This window comes from Gracilinanus agilis, chromosome 1 (genome assembly GCF_016433145.1).
Source record: "Gracilinanus agilis isolate LMUSP501 chromosome 1, AgileGrace, whole genome shotgun sequence".
Taxonomy (NCBI): Eukaryota; Metazoa; Chordata; class Mammalia; order Didelphimorphia; family Didelphidae; genus Gracilinanus; species Gracilinanus agilis.
This window is the reverse complement of record NC_058130.1, coordinates 627,754,021-627,772,577: the sequence shown is the minus strand read 5'-3', so window position 1 is coordinate 627,772,577 and position 18,557 is coordinate 627,754,021. Positions and strand designations below refer to the sequence as shown.

The 18,557-nt window shown below is 36.4% G+C and overlaps 1 protein-coding gene across 1 annotated transcript in view; it reads right to left on the bottom strand.

Annotated features, from left to right (window-relative positions):
- Positions 1-18,557, bottom strand: part of NECAB1 (N-terminal EF-hand calcium binding protein 1) — a 236,118-nt gene that overhangs the window by 122,042 nt on the left and 95,519 nt on the right. The window contains exon 4 of the mRNA XM_044658187.1: positions 14,620-14,645. Within this exon, the coding sequence (XP_044514122.1) occupies positions 14,620-14,645 (26 nt within the window). The remainder of the gene's footprint in view (positions 1-14,619; positions 14,646-18,557) is intronic.

Genomic DNA, 18,557 nt, shown 5'->3' with positions numbered 1-18,557 from the left:
TTTCTTTCTTTCTTTCTTTCTTTCTTTCTTTCTTTCTTTCCCCACACGGAGGCTAGAGCAAGTAGGGAGGGGTAGGTACTCCTTACTCTCACCCCTCCCACCAAGCAATTGGAAATCAGTTGGAAATGGAGGCAGGACCCATGTCCTCTGGCAAGCCTCAGCAAGGCAAATTTCTAATAATGTTCACTTTCTCAATTTATATTCCCCACAGGTTTGACTGAGGGACAATAGGCGAAGCTTGATGTCTTGTAGTTATCAGGGACAGATGAATTTAACTTGTATGGACTGGAAAGCTCAAGGAAACTTAGTTGAAGTTGGATGTAAGTATCCCCAGAATAATAAACAGGCACTGCTCCCAAAAGATGAAGTTTATTCTGATAAAAGAAGAAGGGGAGGCAGGGAAGGGGTTCCAAGGATTTGGATATGATCTGGGAAGCCCTGAACCATTAGGTAGAAAGTGCTCCTCCCCCCTAGGAGGGAGTGGCTAACTTTATATCTATCTGGCCCTCAAAGCTTATAATAATCACTTCTAATATCTAAAATAACTAAATGAATAACAAAATGCTATTGCAAGAAAGGTCTAATTCCACTAGACAGGCAAATTCCTGAGAAGAAACCAAAATGGCTTTTGCCACTATGGCCACCAAGGCAATCCTAAACCGGGAACAGCAAGCAAAGTGACCTGCTCACTTCAACCCCAGGAATCAACTGTTTAACTGCTTTCAAACTGTTCCCTCACCCAGAGTTCTCCAGGGTGGGTCCCCTGGAATTCTGGGTGAGGCTTGACCCTATTTCTTGCAGGAATTCCACCCTGCCATTTTCCACGTTGCAGTTTCTAAGGCAACTCTTTCAAAGTTTCACTGTATTGTATCCTACTCATTGTATTCGTCAGATTAGGAATAATGTCATGTGGCCAGATATAATACTTCAGAGGGCCACATCTGGCCCATGGACCATAGTTTGCCCATCACTGGACTAGACTACTTAGTAAGACAGTAGGCTCCATAACACTATAAGAGTTAGTGAACCAATTGATCACCTGCTAAAGAGTTTGCGCAGGAGATGATTACATTAGGTGAGAGATCAGAACAAATGAAATAGAATCTAAGATCCTTTCCAATTCCAAGGTTCACTTGGTTTCATCTATTCTGTATGAATTCATAAGATAAATTTTAGACCTGGAAGTGACTTTAGACATCATCTAATCTTTCACCTCATTTTGTATGTGACTAAGTTGAATACCAAAGTAATTAGATAAATGTGCCAAGGTCACACAGTTCTCTAGTGGTAGGTATCATAATTCACAGAGGGGTTCCACCATAGAAGGTATCAAGCCTCTGGATGCACTGCACAGTTGCTCTGAGATAAAATAGAAATTTCAGCATGGCATTTATAGCCCTTCCCACTCTACCTTCAGTCTGCCTTTCCAGATTTATCTCCCATGATTTCATTTCCTGTACTTTGCACTCCAGCCAGTCTGGTCTGCTTGCCATTCCAAGAACTCAACCTTTCACATCTTCCTTTGTGCTTTGGTATAGACTAGCTCTTGTCCCTGCAAAAACACCCCCAATGCTTTTGCTTCTTTGATGCCTCAGCTTCCTTCAAAGCTCAGGTCTGGCCTTATTTCTACTGAAAGCCCTTTCTAATTTTCCCTAGTGATAAATTGTAAAGAAGGTACCAGGTGTGAGAGTGTTTAGTGCTCTCTCCCAGCCCATATTATCTTAATTTTCTTCTCTCTCTGAATATTGTATCCCACCTTTCCAATAGAATGTAAACCACTTGAGGGCAGGGAAAAATTTCCACTTTTGTCTTTGTAAGCCCACATCCTACCATGGAACCTTGCATTTGTTAAATATTGAATTGCTAGGTACTTTCTCCAGGGATATTAGTTAACATATGTTAAGGTTATGAAAGAGCTTTTCTTACTATTAAACTGTGAGGACATCATGATATTTTTTAGCTCCATTTCAAAAATAAGTAGCAATATCAAAGAAATTGTGACTTGCATAAGATTGAACAGCTAGTAAATATCAAAGCCAGAACTTGAACTCAGAATTTCTATCTATAAGACTATGCTTGAGTTTGTGTTTGTAAATATCTAACATCTAACATCTAACTTCTAAAGGAAATGAATGATTAAGTGACTGAAATATTTATCAGATTGTTTTATCTGTTTTTCATGGGGAGGAATCAACACATTCCTTTATGATCACTGTCATCACTAAGGGAGCACACAATTTACTGGAGCATAGTATCTTAACTCCCTAGCAGATAAAGTGGAAACTTGAATGGGCTTTTGTAGTAGGTGCTAAGATGAAGTCTACATGAAAGAACACCTCAAAATTCAAAGAAGAAAATAATAAAAATAGAAGTAGATAATTGACACTAGAACTTTACTGTCAAGTGAGTTGATTTTTTTGTTTATATCTAGTCTAGGGGAAGAAGTTAACAGGATAAGTAGAACAAACAGGAAAAATCATGAAATGTTATTTTAAAACTTGGTAGTAAAATCAAGGTTTTACCAAATTAAGAAACTGAGGTCCAAAGAGGTAGCTAGATGAGAAGATGGGATTAACTCTCCCCCACCCATTTTTAGATTTAATCACCAGAAGCATATATACCCCACTTATCCTTATGTGGGGGAGGTCTATGTGACCCACCTGTGTGATAGTGGATGACAAATCAGAATTGACTGACTTCCCACTGAGCACTCCTAAGCAAAGCTTTAGCTATAATTGGTCCACATAAAGGGGAAGGAAGGCACAGGAAGTGACAAAAGGAATGGTCTTTTAAAAGTGGCAAGAACTTCCTGTGAAGAGGTCTTTTACCTTCAACTTGACCCTGGAGAGCTCCAGCTGAGGACCTTGGACTGCTTTTCTATTTTCCCTTAGAACTACCACGTGGGTGAGTGAAAAAGGCTGACCCCTTTCCCTGGCTTGTTCTGGAGGTACTAGCCTCTGGAAGGGTCCCTTGTCTTGGAGAAAGCCTTGTGGCTAAAACCTTTGCTTAATTTCCCTCTGGGCCCCCTTTGCTGGGGCCTCTTAAACCCTACTTGGTTCATATAGGTTGGAATAAATATCTACTCTTTCTGGTTTTCTTACTTTTACTCTTTCTCTTTTTGTAAATAAACTGCCATAAAAAGTCATTTGGATTTCTGGCAAGCACACTCTTATAAATTTTGTCCAATCTTTTTATTTTTACCCCTTACATTCTGGCCCTTACATAGATTGTTGATCTTGGAGTCAAGAAGACCTGAATTTAAGCCCTGTTTCAGCTACTTACCACTTGGGCAATCCTGAACAAGTCACTTTATTTCTCAGAAGATTGTTGGGAGGATCAAATGAGAGAATGCATGTAAAGCTCTATGTAAATGGTAGCTATTATAATTGTGTCCAAAATTGTACTGGTAGTAAATAGGAAAGCTAGGATTCAAACCCATGTAACTTGAGTTTCAAACCTGGAGCATTTTGTATAAGATTTGCCTAACTGGTGAAGAGCAAGATGACTAGCCTCTGTGTGCATGTATGATGGATAGAGTTGATGAGGGAGCTTTGGAGAATAGAGGCATTCTTTATTTCTTCTTTAAGAAAGATACACAAAGGGGCACCTGGGTAGCTCAGTGGATTGAGAGTCAGGCCTAGAGATGGGAGGTCCTAGGTTCAAATCTGGCCTCAGACACTTCCCAGCTGTGTGACCCTGGGCAAGTCACTTGACCCCCATTGCCCACCCTTGCCACTCTTCCACCTAGGAGCCAATACACAGAAGTTAAGGGTTTAAAAAAACTAAAAAAAAAAAAAAAGAAAGAAAGATACACACATGGCTCCAGGTTCTCTTTGGAATCAACCCCAGGGAAAAGAAAAAGATTTCTTCAAGGAAGTCATGTGTGTATATACATATGAAAGCCGGCTTCTCGCTATGTCCCTGATTCCCTGATTTCTAGTTTGCCTCTCTAGGGACTTTTGGACATTTCTTTGGATGAGTTTGGGGTATCTGTTTTATACCTGAGTGAGATATCACAAGCTTGTTGCCTCTAAAGAGCTTATTAACTCACATGAATTTTCTAATATTTTCTGTTCTTTAGAACTCTGATTTTGTTTGCTATTTGCTTGGATGATTGGATTCAGTCCTTTTTTACTATTTATGACCATTTTTTGTTTAAAATTTGGTGTAATTTTGAGGGTATCTTTCTTCTTTAAGGGATAGTAACTAGGAAAGCCAGCAGCTTTGTTGCTTTTTAACAACAGCAAAAGAACCACGGGCCACATCAGCAATAATAAGTGGGGTAGAGATACCTAGTTCTCATTGAATATTCTTTCTCAGAGGATAACTGAGCATTTATCTTATAGCCCAGACCTTTCCCTTGCTCCTTTCAAAGCAGGACTCAAAAATTTCCCCTTGATAATGAGGGCAAGATTCCAGATGTCTTCCCATGAGCTCCATTTAGACAACTCATATGGACATACACATCTTACATGGACAGCTCACATACTACACCAGTCACATCCAATTCAAATAGAAATGGTTCCCCAGTGGTAGTATATGGACTTAGAAAATCACAAATTAACAGTCTATGTTGTTTTATATTTTTATTTAATACATCTTTTAAATATGTTAGGCCACACTGGAATTTTATGAGCATTTGGAGTTTGATAACTCTGCCCTATACCCATATTCTCTGACTTCAACGCCATTCCTTTTTTTCATTTTTCTTTTTTACTTCTCAAGAACACAGATCTCAAGGCCACCTATGTTGGAATAGATGAAAGGATTAAAAAGCATTCATTTAGTGTTTAATGTGCACAATGCACTATGCTAAGGACTGAGAATACAAATAGAAAAGCAAGATAGTCCTTACTCTCAGTAAGCTTATACTCTAATGGGGGAAACCTCACACATGGAAGGTGTTATGTAAAGGATGGCAGCATGGAATCCCTGAAAAATACAGGGTTAGCCATGCTGCCATCTTTTACATAAGAAGGTTTCAGCTGCAAATCAGGTAGAAAAGTCCCATGGGTCTTAGAATCCAGTGGCAAAGCAAATGTTATTATTTCTTTTTTAATGCTATCAGCACTGAAAAAATCATATATATCAGTTTTTAGCAATAAATCATTTGATAGTATCAGGGACTTTGGTGCATGCATTTTCTTTTCTGAGACTTTATAAGTTATAGTTGTAGCTTCTTAGGAGCAGTTGCCAAGCTTCATCTCCATATTGGTTGCTTCCCAAGGATTATGGCTAAGGGTCCTGGGCTAGAAGCATTGTTAATTCTAAAGCTCTTGGGTTAAGGATCCTGGGCTGTTCCCAACTGGTGGTCAAAATGGTAGTGCTGATGGACCAATTTGCTTGGCACATGGTACCTCCTGTCTTTCCATCAGTGTGCCCTGCTCCTTCAGTTAGACTGGCTTGTCTACCTCTGGGTGGCAATTAGTGAAGATGACTAGCCCCTTCTCTAAAGAAGTTGCTTCCTTGGATTGATAGCTATGAGATCTTGAATGGAAGCAGGACCAGGAATTTGGAGAAAACTGCCACATCTAAGACTGCCAGTTGAGGTAACTGGTAACTGGATAGTTAGGAAAATGAGCTCTTCCTCCACAAATACTCTCCTCAATGATGGCTTCAAAGGCAGAGCTGGAAAACAGGTCTAATGGTTTTATGAAGTCACTGCTACTCCTAAGACTCTTGGGTTGGAGGGTCTTTGGCTGTTACCATTTGGGTCTAAGGGAAGAGGTTGATCAAAATGTTGCTGGTGGTTTGGCTTCCCTGGCACATTCTGCCTCCACTCTCTCCATCAGGGTGTCTTGTTTCATCTAGGCTGGCTTGCTTGTCCTGTAGGTGGAAGTTAGTTGGCATTTGAGCCACAAACTGCCAAAGTTTAACAATGAATACATTCAGAGTATCCACCAATCACTTTGCCAGACATTAACAATAGAATAAGGAACAATTTAAAAAGTCACAGCTGAAAATGTTGTCACCAAGACCATGTACTTAACTCTTACTTAAAAAACTAAAAGGTCAGGATCTCAGCTTTGTTTGGATCAAGGGAACCCTAAGTTTTTCTAAACAGTCTAGGTCTTAGTAAAAGCTTTGTTTGACTCAAAACTTTTTCTACATTTTTAAACCCTCTACAATATCCCAATAAATCATTGGATCTTTTTTCTGGGGGGTGTGGGAATGGGAAGGTATTAGAACCATAACATTTTCTTTGTCTTCTGGATTTCTGAGATTCCCCTTGTACTAACAGCCCTCTTCTGCCCTCTTCTTTCCCAATCAGTGCTAAAGCAGAGGATGTGTCAATTCAAATCTACAGGATAGGTTAAAGGAAGCCTAGGAACCTTCCCAGGATGTGGCCATACAAGCAGAGGCTTGGCATATAGAAACTAAAGTTTCTAGGAGCAATCCTGGCCTTGGTAACCTGACCCCATTAGATTGTAAGCTCTTTGAGGGAAGAACTATCTTTTGTCTTTTTTTTTTGAATTCCCATTTCAGCACTTACATAATGCCTGGCACAGAGTAAGTGCTTAATAAATATTTATTGATTGACTGATTGACCCCAAACCCATGAATCATATGCTCATAATTCCTACACCTTCAATTTTCAGAGATACTATTTAAACTTAATTTAGAATTTTTAAATTTAATGTTCAATAGGTAGTCAGGAAGTACAAAAATTGTACGGTTTAAATATATTCAATATTGCTCACAAAGCTTTCTTATTGTTATTCTCTCAGATCAAGCTCCCAGTCACATGCAGTTTCATTACAATTATCTTCCACAAATCTATAAATACCTTAAAATACCTAGCTACCAAGAACAAGATTTGAAAGAGAGGCTAGCATAAAAGAGAGAGGTTATGAAAATACTTAAAAGCCAGCTAGAGGCAACAAAGCAATCATCCTGCTCCCTTTAGATTTGCAACAGGAAGCAGAGATGGCATGAATATAAAACAAAATCGGCTCTGCTTTGCAAGTCCTACCAGGGCTGGAGGGTCAAACTCCAGCTGCAGAAATTAATCCTGGGAGTGACTGACCCTCAGCAAGCCCTGAGATTTCTGGTCCCCAGCATGTTGATGGGAAGAATTAATGTTTTGTTAGAAGTGGAGAACATTAATTGGGGCAGTATCATGTCAAATATAAAAATAGGTTCTAATTGTGGCAAAAAATTTAATTAAGAAATGAAAAGTAAAAGCAACAGAAAAAAGCATTTTGATATTGAGATTATATATTTAATTGATTTCCCCTAAAAAATACATGAACCAAGAAAAATTATTTATTTATCTCAAAACCCTTACCTTCTGCCTGGTAACAACTCTAAGACCAAAGGGCAAGGGCTAGGCAAATGGGGTTAAGTGATTTGCCCAGGGTCACACAACTAAGAAGTGTGTGAGGTCAAATTTGAACCCAGGTCATCCCAGCTCCAACCCTGGCACTCTATCCACTGTGCCACCTGTCAATCCTCAGGAGAACAATTTAAACAATACTGGAAAAGCAAGCAACTTTGAAATCTGTGAGAACTCTGATCAATATGAGGATTATTCAGGATTCCAGAGGATTGATGATAAAATGTGCTTTCCATTAGAGGTAGGTGATGGATTTAGTGTGAAGCATAACAAAAATATTGAGAGAATTTGTTTTCTTGTTTTTCTTTTCTTTTTCCCAGTAAAGTAGATGTGGGAGGGAAAGAAAAGAATTTCTGTTAATTTTTTAAAATAGTGAGTTGGTGGTAAAACAGACGTGAAATGTGAAGTGTTGCAGGCACTCACAAATGGGGTCATTGTACTATTCTTTTTATTTCATTGTTTGACTTTATTATGAGGCCTCTCGTGAAATGAAAGTAATCTGTAAATATCATTTAAAACCAAAAGACATCAATAAAGCTTAAAAAAAGGAATACATATAATCATGAGAGTCATGACTGACAGTTTCTGTTTCTTTCTTGCATGAATGAAGATTCCTTAGATATGGTCAGACATGTTTGCTCTAAAATGTATAAAATTGCAACATTTTGTTTTAGTGAATATAATTGCAGTGAGAGGCAGCCCGGCCTACCGGTGTCTCTCTTAATGTCAAACTTAGGTATAGATTCTGCCTCTGAGACATACTGTTGACCCTGGGTAAATCAACGATTCTCCCACTATCCTTAAGCAACTCTGAAATAGTACATTGCCACATCCATGCATAGAGTCCACAAAACCAAAAAAAGTCAAGATAGCCTTCTCTCTTCCCCAGCTAAAACAAATTAAAACAAAAACCTTCAATATTTAATTTCAGTCAGAATACACAAAATTCACAAAATAAGAAGGACCACATTATAATTCTAGTGATTAAGATACAGTGGGAAAAATAATAAACACGAATATCAGGATGACTAGAATAAAACAATACATTCTACAGCAACCTTCAGGAAACCCAAGAATGCCAGCCACACTACTGATAAGAAGACAGATGAAATCCTTAGGGAAGGTTCTAAAAGCTTTCTAAGAAACATCCTGAGGATGCTGAGATGTGTGGCTACTTGATTTAGTGTGATTATGGAGGGGGAAAAAAGGCTGTTTTTTATTTTTGTTTTTTTCAAGAAGAGATTAAAGTTAAAAGTAAGATAATACTTTAAAAACATGAAGTTTCTAAATAGAGAGAGGACAATGTATTGTTTGAGAAATGAGAGTAGAAAAAGTAGGTAGCAAAGCCAGAATAAGGCAGCTCTTTAAATTCCCTTTTCACCACTCCCAGCCTCCAATACCTTGCTTTTTTTTTTTTTTTTTTTTTTTTTAAGCAAAGCTGTTAATTAGACAAAGACAAATGAGAAACAGCCAACTTAATGGATGATGGAAGCCAAGGAAAGGCTTTCCCCTCCTTTTTCCCTTGAATTATTTGATTAATTTCTTCATTTCTTCTCTTCACTTCCTATGAGATGACCTGGACAGAGAGTTAATTACTGTGTATATTTAGCTAGACTTGGTGGGAAAAGGAAGAGCCAGAGCTGAGATTGGATTTCCTGGAGCTTCATTCCAAAGCTTAGCTCGAGTGGCACTTTCTATAAAGGGCATTTTGTGATCGCCTTAATTTCTAATGCCCACATTAACCAAATTTACTTCTTACGTATTTTGTACTGACTTAATATATACATATATTTATCCTTGAGGGCAAGGACCATTTTGTTTTCATCTGTCTCCCTAGCCTCTCACATTGTGCCTTGCACATGTTGTTTAGTCATTTTTCAGTTGTGTTCTATTCTTCCTTCCTCCATTTGGGGTTTTCTTGGCAAAGATATTTGAGTGGTTTGCCATTTCCTTCTTCAGATCATTTTACAGGTGAGGAAACTGAGACAAACAAAGTTAAAGGACTTGTCTAGAGTCTCAGTGCTAGGAAGTATCTGAGCTGAATTTGAACTCAGGAAGTCTTCTTGACTTCAGACCTGGCACTCTATCCTCTGTGCAACCTAGCTGCACTATGTTGCACTTAGTAGGTACTTAAATGTTAACTGAATGAATGAAGGCAATAACTCTGCCTGAGGTTGACTCTTTGATGCTCTTTTTATAAGGAGCAGTAAATAACGAAAAAGGCACCAAGAGTTCTTTTGTGTAAAGAAAGAGTTCTGTATTATTTTCCAAAAGGTATGGGACTTTGTCTTTGTTATGGAAGGAACATTTTGATGCCTAATATGAATTTTTAAAAAGAGATTTGTTTGAATATGAACTTTTAAAACATAGATATGAAGAAACAATTTTCAAGAGAGATTTTGGACAGTTTTGGAAAGAAAATAATCTGTGATATGAATTTGAAGACTTAAATCTCTTTGACAACAGTGAGGAATGATTCCTCACTTGTGGGAAAAGCTTAATGTTATAAAGAGGCTGAGAAAGGTCTTTTATTTATTAAAAATCTAGATAAATATGAGTATGAAGAAACAAAATTTATGGGGTACCAAAAAGAGAAACACGTTGAAAGTTACAGAACTGCAAAGGACAGGTAATGACAAAGCTCATTTATATGTAAATATTACATATTATGACATATATCTTGTGTTATATTTCATTATGTTATAGGTATTATGACTAAAGAAGATAAAACAAAGAAAATGAGAAATAATAGAAACATTTGAAACTGAAGTATTGATTGAGAAAGGACTCAACTTTTTAGGAAGATTTAAGGAATTGTAATTTTAAAAAATTGATATAAATATAAGTATATGTAAAATAAAATTTATAAATGAATATAAAATAAAATTGTATTATAGGAGGAACTCATTTTTGCCATTAAACTAAAACCACTCTAGCAAGAAAATGACAGATACTCAAGAGAAGTGAAAAGAAGTGGCACTTTGACATTTATGGTCAGCCAAGAAAAGGTTTCGGGTGAGGGATTCCTGAGTAGTCAGCGAGAAATGATTTTATCTGTCTTCCATTGATGTTCTGGTCACCCAGGGTTTGAGAAAGGTTAAATTTTGCATGGGATTATTGCTCTCGACTGCCACCTCTGGCTAGAGAAGGAAAAGCAGAGAGGATCTTAAAGAAGTTTTAGCATCAAAGTCAGAGAAAAGGTTGTTTTTCTCAGAGATCTGTTCTGATTGGGCAATGCTGCATCTGGGGAAGTGAGAAACTGCCTACTCTGGTCTTGAGATGGCTGGTTTGATGAGCTTAGCAATTAGTTGTCTGACTTAAAGAGAACTACTATTCTTTCTAAATTCTTTTTCAAGGATGATGATTAATTAATTGAAAACTTACAAAGACTGTGTTCAGTAGAGGAGAGAATTTCCTTGTCCTCCAGTCTAAAGAGTTCTGAGGATCCACACCTAATAGTTTCCCATGGCGTGGATGTTCCTGAATGAACCAATCACATTAATGCTTGTACTTTAGGGATGCAAGTTGCCTTAAACTTCCCTCCTTAATGTGTTTCTGTGTCAGGTCCTTAGAATCTGTGACTATATCCCTTTTGAGCATATTAATGTGAGAAAGGGATTTAACCATAGATGTGCATTATGATTTATGACTCATGTATTTTATTTTATATAGATATAGTTGTAATTCTTTTGCCTTATTAAGTAAATGGTTCTGTTTAAGATCAAAAGGTGTCATGATGAATGACTGGTTGTATTAACAGAAAATAGTGGATGGGGGCTTAAAGGCTAGAGTAGTGAGTCAAGGAAGAATATTTCTTCTCAATAGGGGTACCCATAGAACCCTAGAAAAATTTCATTGTAAATGTCTACTGTTATCTCTAAAAACTTAGACCTGCTAGTATGAGAGCAGGTTGAAAGAGCAAAAAAATCCTACAGAAAAAGGGTGTCTTACACACCTTGTTGAGAGGTTTAGGACCCCAAAGTGTGTGTGTGTGTAATATTTAAATCCCACCTTGTCTATAAACATATTTCTTATACATATACATACACATATACGTACACACATACATATACATATATGTAATCATAAATATACACGTGCATGAGTGATTTATATTAATCACAATAAGTGGAGAAATGGTCTGTATGTCTTATTTCTGCCCTGTTGAACTTAATTTCTATTTTTAATTTAAGAATAACAGAAAATGAATAGTAAGGCATGGATTTCTCTATCCTTACATATTAATTAGTATGCATAAACTATTTCTGCATAAACACATTTTATTTTTCACTCAAATCTGCATTCGTGTTTTTATTTGCATACAAGCTAACAGTGAATAGATAGTGTGAAAAAAAAGAAAGAAAAGAAGAAATTCTAAGTTTTTTATTGACATTTTTAGAAACTAGTCAATTCATTAATAAATACATATGTGTATGTGCATATACACAAATATATGCACATACATATATGTATATGGTGGATGTGAGTATGTTTCTGTGTGTGTATTTGTTGTGCAGAATGGATATTTTGAGATTTGTTATTTTGGAATTCTGCTATTTGGAATTCTATATTGAATTTGTTGTTAATGTAGTAGCAGTTTAATGAACTTGAAAATGATATTCATGTATTAGAGATGGGTTCTGAGAAGTAAGGGCAAAAATAAAAATGCTAGAAATGATGCTACCATCTTAGAGAAGTGCCTGTGGTTTTAAATAAAGAATTTCAGAGGAACTCATCTCTAGTTGTACTCAGAGACGTAAGCAGAAATTATGCTACCTAAGGCCTGTTCAGTTGAATGAGAAGGAAGGGATAGACTAGAGGACAATCCATGCAGATTATGTGAAAATCTGGCCATGATTTGCGTGGCTTGGCTGATGTCCTAGGACAGTGATGAGCAAACTACGGCCTGTGGGCCAGAGGCAGCCCCCTGAAATGTTCTATCCAGCCCTGCGACATTATTCATAATCTGACAAATACAATGAGTAGGATACAATACAATAAAACTTCAAAAGAGTTGCCTTAGAAACAGAATGACAGATGAGCATTTCCTTTCTTTTGGCCCCCTCTTTAAAATGTTTGCCCATCACTGTCTTAGGAGAATACTGAGAAGGAAGAGACAGAAAATCAAATCTTTGTTTCCTCAGTCATTTCATCTCTTGCTCCTTACAAAGGGAAATGACATTTTTACATTTTAGTGGCAGATCCAATTCTTATCCAGTTTAATCTCTTCATTTTGTAGATAAGAGAATTAAAATGCATAGAGATTAAGTGACTTGCCAAAGATCATATAGGATATAAGCAGAAGAACTATAGTCTTCCAATTTTAAATCCTGGGCTCTTTCCCCTGCATCATGGAATCTAAGTAACTTTATCAGTAAAACTAAGGAATTATAGGAACATAGATTTAGAATGGGAAGTGACTTTACTTATTATTTCAGCCTCTTTATATCATTTGTGAGGAAAGTGAGGTCAAATAATTTTTCCAAAGTCATATAGGAAGTAAAGGTCAGAATTGGAATTGGAACCCAGCTCCTCTGCAAGTCCAGCACTCTATCCACTGCGACATGATGCCATAGTTTCTTCATATGCCATATGATAGCAGAATCAGACCATCTGACCTCAGATGACTTTCAAATTTGAAATCAAAATGATTCCACAACTTGGAGAGGACCCGTTGCACTCAATATTTTACAAAACACAATAAGGGCAGAAGTTAAAGACGTTGCATTAAATACTAAAATCTGTTGAAACTAATTGAGAGTTTGTTCTTGTGAAAGTAATGTACTAATTGCAGTAAAAATTGGCTTCCTGTGAGCAAATTAATGAGATCTCAACCTTTTCAACAATGAATCACCAAAATATGTGTTTTAACAAAAATTATAGCAAAAAGAAATGCCTATTGTACTCTTACAGAAATTCATAAAGGATCAGAATTTAGCTTTTTCCCTCCTATTTTAAATAAGTTTTTATTACTATCTCTTATTTCTCACATCATCTTATGTAATGTGAGGAGAGCTATCCCATACAACAAATAGTAAGTAACAACAAAAAAAAAACTTTTTTTTAAAGCATTTTTATGTGGTTGTGAATTTTTTTTTCATTTTTCATTTTGCATATTTTGCACTTCTTCTTTTGAGAACTCTTTGGTCTTTGATCACTTATCAATTGGGAAGTGGCTATTAATCATATAGACATAGATATAGTTTATACATCTTGAATACCAAACTTTTATTAGAGAAACTTGATATGAAGTTTTTTCCCCCTTCCATCAATTCCTTTTTTATACTATGTGTATTAATTTTGTCTGTGAAGAAGCATTTCAGTTTCATGTCATCAAAATTATCTGTTTTATCTTTAATAATTACCTTTGTTGTTTAGTTAAGAACATACCTCCTACCCATAGCTGTGAATTATATATAATCTGTTTTTCTTCTAATTTTTATAGCCTGATAAATATTAATGTTGTATATCCTTTCAGAACATATTGCAGAATGTTATAAGGTACTGTTTAAGCCTAATTTTTACTGCATTGCTTTGTAGTTTTCCTAGCAATTTTTTTAATCAAATGAGGAGATTTTTTCCCTGAGAGTGGAGAAACTCTGGTCTTCTATTGAGTTCCATTGTTTCTGATTCTCCTATGTCAAGTCTGTTCCATTGGTTTCTCTTTATTTCTTTTAACCAATATATGATTATTTTCATGACAGGTATTTTATAATACAGTCTGAAGCCTGGAAATGCTATTCCTCCTTCATCTCTACTTCTCTTCATTGCTTAAGTTGGTATTCTAGATCATTTGTTTTTCCATATAAATTTCATTATTATTTTTAACAAATTCTATAAAGAATCCTCTTGGTAATTTTATTGGAAAAGTATTAAAAGTATAAATAACTTTTTTTAACTCAACTTCCTTTTTAGAATCAATACTGTGTATTGATTACAAAGCAGAAGAGCAGTAAGAGCTAGGCAATGGGGGTTAAGTAACTTGCCCAGAGTCACACAGCAAGGAAGTGTCTGAGGCCAGATTTGAACCTAGGACTTCCAGCCTCTAGGCCTGGCTCTCTATCCACTGATATCCAACTGCCCCCTATAAATTAACTTTGGAAATATATCCCTAATTTAGCTTCAAAGGTTAAGTGATATATTTTCTTAACCCACAAAATTTTTCTTCATATATTCTTCAAGGAGGATTCAGAGTTATCATACCCTTTATTTCTTTCCTCTCTCAAACAAATTTTGATTATGTCAAGATATCTTTGGGTTTAATTTATCTTAAAAGAACTTACCACATAATTCTTCTGTGTCAAGATTGCTAAAAAGATAAAAAAGAAATGTGATTACTTCTTTGGATATTAATCAATTTTTGTAAAATCAAATATAGTTCTTCTCTAGCTCACAAAAAGATACCATGAACAATGTCCATTAGAAGTACTCACCTGTCCAATCATAAACAGTTCTATATGAGATCAGTAATTAGTTTGAAATTGAACTAGATTCTTCCAATGCATAAACTACTCTCTTGGAATACTCTAGAAATATTAGGAAAGTTGTAGTAGTAACTTTGTAAGGGCACTTGATGCTGTAGAAAATTGATCTTATAAGAAAATCCTTAAACTTTGAAATAGTTGTTAAAATTTTGGTACATAAATAATATATAGTTGTTGTTCAGTTATTCTCAGCGGTTTCAGACTCTTCATAATCTCATTTGGGATTTTTTTGGCAAAGATACTGAAGCAGTTGGCCATTTCTTTCTCTTGTTAATTTTACAGATGAGGAAACTGAGACAATAAAGGTGAAATGACTTGCTCAGGATCACACCATAATTAAGTGTCTGAGACCAGATTTGAACTCAAGAAGATGAGTTTTCCTGACTCCAGGTCCAGCACTTTACTATACCACCTAGAATTCCTATATATTTATATAGTGCTACTATAAGATTACAAAGAACTTCATATTCATTACTATTCTCTAGGAGGTAGATAAGATGAGAATTATTATCTAGCTCCTCTTCCTAGAAGAGTTCTTTCTTGAATCCTCCAGTTATTAGTTCCTTCCCTTTCTTATCTCCCTCAGTCACTTTGTACATAATCTGGTAATAATTTATTTGGACATGTTACCTATCTCACCACTTCAAATCCCTTAGTAGAATATAAATTCTTTGCAGACATTGTTATCATTCCACTTCATCCTATTTTCCTTGACATGGAAGAGTGGTATGACTTGATGGAAAGAGAATTAGATTCTAGAGTCACAAAAAAAGCTAGATTTGATTCCCATCTTCCTCCTAGTTGTGTGATGTAAGGATGCTAACAATTTAGCAGATAATTTGGACATTAGACATAGGGAAAGTGTAGAAAGGACTAGGGAAGTTCAAAAAAATTTTTAGCAAATGAGTGCAGGAAAAGCTTAAGAATAAAATATATAAGTGTTGTTGGATAGATAATTAAGAATACTAACAAACTAAAATAGATTCTCAATTTAAAAACTAACATTACATTAAAATGTATATAGTAAAAACATAATTGATAACAGCTAGGAATAATAAGATAGCTGTATTGCATTGCTTGATAGACATATTAAAAGTAGAAAGAAGTTAAAATTCTGTTAAAATCACAGATAGGTTAAATAATAACTTAGAAGAGTTTAAGGATAAGGAAATTGTTACACTGTAAACTTAGACTGTGTTCAATGGAAAATTTTTCATGTTACAAAATTGTTATACATCCTGTAAATATTGTTAAATAAATTGCCACCCTTGTCCCCCTACCAACCCGTCTTAGAATAGTAATAGATAGATAATTAGTATAGTAAGACAAGATAAAGATTTATTATTTTGGAGGGAGGGGGAACATAAGATAGGAATAGGAAATAGTGATGCATGAATTAAAGTCCCACCACACAAAACCGAGATAATGTAAGTATGGAATTTGTGCAAGAGGGATGGGACAAAAGGAGCCAGAGAAGGCCATTGCTGACAGTTGCTGACAGTTGAGACCAGAGAGAATTCTGGGAATTTCTCAGAGGAAGGAGGAAGAGGAGAGGGCTTCAGGGGAGGACTGGGAAGAGGGAGGAGGTAGATAACCCAGCTCAGATCCAGTCCTGAGCGCTTCCTGAGGATCTTGCTTTGGAAATTGAAACTCTGATTCCCTGATCAAAGTCATTCCATCACATCTCACCCATCAAGACTTCAACCATCAAGTCAGCTAAGTTTTTGAACTCCATTTTGGGAGTGATCTCTTAGTCTCCTTTTCCCATTACCCAACCTTGCTGACAGACCCCCTTTCAGTCAAAATTTACAATTATAGAAAAAGATAGAAAACTAGAAATAGAAACAGAAGGAGAAGGGGCAGGGGAAGAATCTTAGGAGTGGGAGCTCAAAGTTTCCCATCCAAGTGACTGTTCCTATAGAAATAGAGAAGAGAGCACCCCCAAATCCCTCTGCCCTTCACCCTTTTCCCCAATCCCTGAATTGTGAATAATAAAAGTCATTCATCAGTCAGATAGCATTCCAGAGTGCCTGAGAGACAACAAATGAGAGGGGAACCACAGCTTGGTCTGACTGCCTCCATCTTGAAGCTAGCCCACCTGCTGTGAAATTAACTGATGGGGGGATGTTTGTGTGAACCCCATCCTTATTCAGAATTGGGTTGGGGTACCACATACCTCATCTTATAGGGAAGCCTTGCCCCCAACTCCTGTGAGGTGGCACAACCATCCAGGTCACCCAGTTTGGGGGTGACACCCCCTTAAAATCTCCCAGTTTATATTTGGCCCCAGGGGAGAGCTGGAAATGAGACTCACCATACAGATTTTCTCTATCTCCCTTCTATCAAACATTGGTTACTGGCTCTTTTAATTTTTACAGTGATCTTTGGCACATCATTTCACCCCTCTGAGACTCATTAAAACATGAAATAAGGGACACAGAACATATTTTATTGAGGGTGTTTAGTGGTGCTTAGTTCCTAAAATCCTGCTCTGGTGCATTATCCTGATCTGCAGGTGAATGGGTTTGTTTCTATGCCCACAGAGTACTAAGTAGCAAATTCCATCAAGCTGGAAAAGTTTTGAATAAGAGTCTGGACATAGACTGAATTTTGTCATCTGAGGACCAGCCCAAATAAGTCTGAAGAGTTCATTATCAGAAGGAGGGATACCAGGTTACTAATTACTTGTTAGCTTCAGAAACCTTTGGAAGGTGGATTCGTCCATGAAATCATGGCTTTCTAGAGTCTTAGAGATGAGATGGCTGGAATTGTATGTGCTTTTTAAACTCTGTTCAAGCACCAATATGATTCTAGGGAAGGTAAACAGATTTGCTGCCTAATGGACTTTGTGCTTACTATTTTGGGGAAAGGGAAGGAATTTATAAATATAATTTTAGCTTTGTGTCTTAATATAATATTACTATACTATCTATTTTCATCTGTAAACTTTCAATACAAAAACAAAAAACTGAATAATTTAGTATTAAAATTATCATGAATAATAGCCAGCATTTATGTAGCACTTTAACATTTTCAATACACTTTATATGTGTTATCTCATTGTCCAGTCCTGTGATGTAGGTGCTATAATTATTTTACAGATTAGGAGTTTTATTTTATAAGTAAGGAAACTGAAGTTAAGAGAGGTTATGTGACTTGCCCATGGCCACATACCTAGTGTCTAACTTAGGATTCGAACTCAGGTCTTCCTGAGTGCTCAGTCTACCCTTGACAACTGTATGCGGTAGCTTCTTTGATCAATGAGAGCTCAGTTGTGTCTCCCAGTTTTTTCCTAAGATTTTAACTTTAGTTTGCTTTTGTATAAGGAAGGGACATCAGATTTGGAGTCAGAAGTTCAAACTTGAATTTAAATCTAACTTCACTGATTATTATTTGTTCAATCTTGGACAGGGAACTTAAACATCTATTAGCCTCAGTTTCCTCATCTGTAAAATGAGGGATTAGTTTGATAACTTCTAACATCCCTGATACCTCTAAATCTATGAGCCTATGATCAATAAATATGGACAGAGAATTGTAACTATTACTCTTTAGAGACCATAATACTTCCATTTCTACACATCTTGGATTTGTAGATTTTCTGAGCTCCTCCTCTTTCTTGTAAATAGAAACAAATACTCCTCTGCCCCCTTACCCCCACACACACACATTGATCAATGAACTATATAGCTAGAGAAGCGAGTGGTGCAGCTAGGGAGATAGAGTGGTACAGTGGA